General features: G+C 40.6%; 1 protein-coding gene across 3 annotated transcripts in view; it reads left to right on the top strand.

Moving 5' to 3' along the window:
- The window catches only part of crtc1 (CREB regulated transcription coactivator 1), a 21,576-nt gene extending 16,178 nt beyond the window's left edge, over nucleotides 1-5,398 (top strand). For 2 of the 3 annotated variants that reach the window (XM_015397876.1, XM_015397875.1), the window contains one exon: nucleotides 3,987-5,398. In XM_015397876.1, the coding sequence (XP_015253362.1) occupies nucleotides 3,987-4,198 (212 nt within the window). In that variant the 3' untranslated portion in view covers nucleotides 4,199-5,398. The remainder of the gene's footprint in view (nucleotides 1-3,986) is intronic. The other variant, XM_015397877.1, reaches the window with a different exon arrangement.
- Nucleotides 5,399-5,404: the final 6 nt, after the last annotated feature.

Genomic DNA, 5,404 nt, shown 5'->3' with positions numbered 1-5,404 from the left:
TAATAACACCTCACTCCTGAAATCTTTCGGCAGTGATGCCACGGTGCAGTAAGCCTAGCACCATTCTCCCCGCTTTACAAGCAAAATCAATGGGAACTACTAGACACATCTGCAATAAACAACAATTATTTAAGATTTCCAGAGGACTTCCCCATTGAAATTCACCAGATTATAGTTAAACTGACAATGCCCACATGCATGGCAGTTAAATGTTGCAATACTTTAGGTAAAATTTAAGAAAAAAAAAAAAGTATTATTTCACCTTTCCAATTCATGACCCTCCAAGGACGGGTTCGTTGTTGGATTACCAACTTGAAGAGGGAGGATTTGCCATCGAACTTCATGCCAGACAAAAAAAATATGTCATTAATCTGTTACTCTTTGGTTGGCATAGTGTACGATGCACTGCACTAGCACTCCACACTACAAAATGATCAATAAACTAGAGTTGCACTGCTTAAGGTGGCTGCGCTTGAAGTAACTATTTGCTTGATTCCATTGTGTTTTTTTTAAGAGAACCACAAATACCAGTTTAGTTGAACAGGAGGCAGAGCAAGTAGAAGAGAGAGGAGAAAGAAATTCAAGACGTCTCTTCCATCAATTATTATTGGCAACGTGAGATCTTTAGGACAGAAGGTAGGAGAACTGCAGGTCCTAGTAAGGACACAGCCAGAATATATGCAGTGCAGTGTTATGTGTTTTGCTAAAACATGGCTGTGGCAGAGTTAAGATCTCTGAAGGTTATCGCAATATATCTTAGACAGTAACTCCTGTCAGAGTATGAGCATAGAGAGACCAGACTTTAGCATGTATACAGGTAAATCTAGAAGCATGGGTGTGGTCTAAATGAACAATTATGAAAAAAAAAAATTACCTTAAGAACAATACAATATTATATACAACCATATTTTATGGAATAATGGAGCAGGGGGGCTGCCAGGAATTTGGGCCCCATGAAAGTCATTGATATTATATCCCAAATCAATAAAAAAGCAATTATGCAAGCTTTAAAACAGCTACAAAGATGCACTGAAGAGTATCATTTACATTGTCAATCTAATTTGTATTGTAATATTTTTACCAAAAAGGGAGAGGGAGAAAACTGGGTCACGGTATTGGATGCCTTCTCCCTCTCTCCTCTTTCCCAGCCTCTGGGGCGCTGCATTTTAGTTTTTACCACACTGCTTATTTACACATTTTCTTTTTTTTGTTTCTTTCATTATCACTATGTCAAATGATGTGCACGTGGCACTTAAGCCCTGGTTCGAGCAAAGGGCCAGTGACAGACAGGAAGCCCTGATGCGATGCATGATCTGAGGACCAAACCATTTATTGCAATTCCAATATATTCATGCTATGTTTCACTGTTTACTGCTGAAAAATGAGGGAGATTATAGGGTTATTTATTTTAATGCTTGATTTTCTTTTTACATTTGAACTTCTTCTTCTTTTGGGCCCCTGCTCAGTCAAGGGCCCTTACAATCGTCCTAAATTTCTCCCCCGTACGGCACGCCTGCAGTGGACCCTACAAATTGAACTGAATATGCACAAACCTTCTGAAGACTGTACTACTCTTGTATAGACACTGAAAGTCTATAGAAGAAAGAAACAATCCTTCCAAGGCTCAGAAATGTAATAGTGTGTAGTCTCTAGAGTCATCTAGTGGTCACACTAGATAATTGCAACGATACCTCATAATATAATAGCCCTCTGAGGGTCTGGTGCCACATTACAGCCTAATACAAACAATGCTGCCAGCCTGTTCTGTGGTTGCCATCACCCAGAAGACTGAGAATTTACACAGGCAATGAGGTATTGTATCTGAAATAAAAAAGTTGTATCAGGACATCCCTACCTTCTAAAACATTGTCCATGTTGCCATTAAACTAACACAGAGATGGTCTAAGAATGAGCGTTAGACCCATTTGTGCTCAGTCCTCCACTTTCTGACTATTTTCAGATGTTGCTTCAACATTTGAATCATGTTCGTTTCTCGTGATGTGAAGTGTGCTAGACCAAAATGAAGTCAAACAACCCCCTCAACACCTCCGCCACCTTCAGTCTCATAATTGATGTAAAAGTATTGTAATATTATTATAACCTGACAACAGCCAGATGCATGTCTCGCTCCGCCTAGCTCCACTCACATGTGAGTGGAGCTAGGCGGAGCGAGACATGCATCTGGCTGTTGTCAGGTTATAATAATATTACAATACTTTTACATCAATTATGAGACTCACATGTGAGTGGAGCTAGGCGGAGCGAGACATGCATCTGGCTGTTGTCAGGTTAATATTATTAGGGATGCACTGAAAATTTGGCAACCGGAACTTTTCGTCTCAAAGACATTAAACACAGAAACAACACGGCCGAAACATGTGACAACGCGACAAACGAAACATCCTGCACGAGAGAAAAAAGAGTCGCTAGAAAAATTATTATAGTTGGCATGCAGATACGATGTTGAGCGCACTAAGTAAAGCAATGAAGCAAAATAGCACAAGTTGCACTGCAGAGTTTTCGGAGTTGAGTGCGCGATGGAAATGTTTTGAGTGAGGGGGAGCGAGTTTAACGTACATTGGTCTCAGTGTGGGCTCAGGTTAGTGGCACAAAAACAATGCAGCAGAAATCCAAACATTCCCCATTATCCCCATTATCACCATACAACAAGGAAAAGAAAACTGACACTGAATACTTGAACTGACATGTTTGAAAACGCACAAACGTTTCCCAGTGATTCTGCTTATGTAAAGGGCATAACAAAAACAAATGTCAGTACTTTGCTGATTTTGTTATTGAATAATTTATAGTTTATTAAAATGCCTTGAGTCTAAAAATATTATTATTTTTAATGGGGTTAGTTTACATCGAAGCCAAGAGTGCTATGATTTTAATATTTGACAAATTAACTTCTTTCAGTGTTTCAGTTTTCGGCCTTGGTTTCCTAATTTTTTGGTTTTGGCCAAGAATTTTAACATTAATGTATATGAAAATGCATTTTACATGTGTTTGTCTGGATGTATGTGTATGCACATCCTAACTGACCGAAAACAAGATTGCTTATGTCTAGAAGATATCTTTTTCTGCAAGATACTAAGGGGTGGAACGGTTCACAAAATCCACGGTTCGGTTCGGTTCACGGTTTCGTGGTCACTATTTTCGGTTCGGTTCGGTATATGTTGATTGTTACACCGAAATCCCATAAAAATTAATGAAAAAAATCCCAAAAAATGAACGAATTGTAATTATTTTTAATGATCCGCGTAAACCATGGATCATTTCTGCATGTTTTGCTGCTTTGAATTAAATCATCTCGAGCATGCCCTCTACGATCTCCAAGGAACTAAGAGAGCGGACGGGAGCCACAGCTGAGGCTGTAGGCTTTGCTTTGTGCAGGCGGTCTGGTGCGCAGCGGGGCGGAGCGCTAATGGAGTATGTAGGATTTTGGGGTTAGCATGACATGTTGGTTGTGTTGCTGTTAGCATAAACAAAACGTGTTGCACAATGCTTGCACACTGTTGCACTTTTATCCACAACTTTCTTTCCGCCGTCATCGTAGGTCACTCTCTAAATGCAACGTGGTCCCATACAGCAGACCTATAAAGTGCTGCTGGCGCGTCTTCCAACTCCTGTTCTTTCCCACTCGCCATACCCATTTTTTTCTGCTACACCCGGCTACGCTGCTTCGCTTCTTCTTCTTCTTCTTTACTACTGGTCGTTGGCTTTGGTCGCAGTACTGCCACCTTCTGCTCTGGAGTGTACACGCTTTGCCTATGAGAAAAAGGAGCAGCGCATGAACCGAACGAAACACACGCGAACCGAACCGAGACAGTCGAACCGAACGGTTCTGACGGTTTTCTGAAACCGTTCCATCCCTACAAGATACTGTAGGTTAATACCTGGTTTCAACTGTATGCACACAGTCCCATAAGATGTAATAATCTGGCTGTTTTATGGTAAACCTGTCCATTTCTCACCTTTCTCAGTCACAGATGAGTCTCCGCCCAGCCTCTCTAAAGAGCTCGCCAACTCTCTGGCTGGCGTCAGCGACGTCAGCTTTGATGCAGACTCTCAGTTCCCCTTGGACGAGCTGAAGATAGATCCACTCACACTGGACGGACTTCATATGCTTAACGACCCTGACATAGTGCTAGCAGACCCCGCCACAGAGGACACGTTCAGGATGGACAGGCTGTAGCGTGAGCGCTGTGTCAGGGCACAGAGGGGAGGATAAAAACACTAATTTGGGTGAAGAGAGGAAAAGGGTAGGATGAAGCCCCTCCCTCGTTGCATGGCCGTCCAGTTCTATGACTCTGAAAGATGCGCCATTAAAAAAAAAAGAAAAAGAAAAAAACAACAGGGAAAAAGTCGTCCATTGGCTTGCAACTGGAATGGCCTCGCTGTTGTTTTGAATAAGATTGGTTGCTCGGCGCTTCTGCTAGCCTACTCTTGTTTACAGTGCTTCATTACATGCCACATAATTAAAAAAAAAATGCACATTGCAGCTGTTTTCATATCCACACTTGTTTTATTTATATTTGCTTGTAGCAGGAAGCTGCTAAGTTACTGGGTAAAACAATAGTTTTTGGCTATGTCTAAAAGAGGAGGGGAATAAAACCACATAGCCAGTTTACTCACTACCCCTCAAACAAGTTATCCAACAATAGCATGTTGACTTTTTTTTTCGTGACACTCAAAGCTTTATTTTTGACAACCAAATGTTCTTTTCTTGTTGTATGATGTTTGTGTATTTATGTTTTTATTTATTTATTTATTTGGTCAAAGGTCTGGCATTTCAAACCTTTGACATCTGATGCCAAAATGTCTGTAGGCAGTGTAAAATTCCACTAATGTAATTACAGTAGTCGCAAACATATTTATGTGCCGTTTTTATGTTTCTAATAGTTTAATGAAGGAGTGCAAAACCTCCCCATAATTGCTCTTTTGTGTTAGGTGTGCCATTATGTAGAGTTGATGTGCTGCAGTCCAACAAGCAAATCCAATTATTTAGCACCACTTCAGGTCAAACACTGGGAGTCATTAGGGAATTCAGTTTAACCAAAACAAGTGAATCGAAATTCATTCTCAGCAAGTAATAGTCTATATATAATATATATAAAATCTCTATACACTATATTGCCAAAAGTATTCTCTAAGCCATCTGAATATTTGATTTTTAGGTTTGTAAAATTCATGACATGGACTCCAGGGCATGTACTCTGTTTCTAGACATCGGTTAGTGGTATTCTTAAAAAGTGGAAGAAACATAAGGTGTGTGCAGTAATCCCTAATCTCATTTGACTTTAAATGAGCTTAGGAACAGTGCATAGGGAGCTTCATTTATGGCAGGGGTCTGCAACCTGCGGCTCCAGAGCCACATATGGCTCTTTGGACCCTCTCCAGC

The sequence above is a fragment of the Cyprinodon variegatus genome, unplaced genomic scaffold (genome assembly GCF_000732505.1).
Source record: "Cyprinodon variegatus isolate N-32 unplaced genomic scaffold, C_variegatus-1.0 Scaffold895, whole genome shotgun sequence".
In the NCBI taxonomy this organism is placed as follows: Eukaryota; Metazoa; Chordata; class Actinopteri; order Cyprinodontiformes; family Cyprinodontidae; genus Cyprinodon; species Cyprinodon variegatus.
This window is presented reverse-complemented; position numbering and strand designations above follow the sequence as displayed.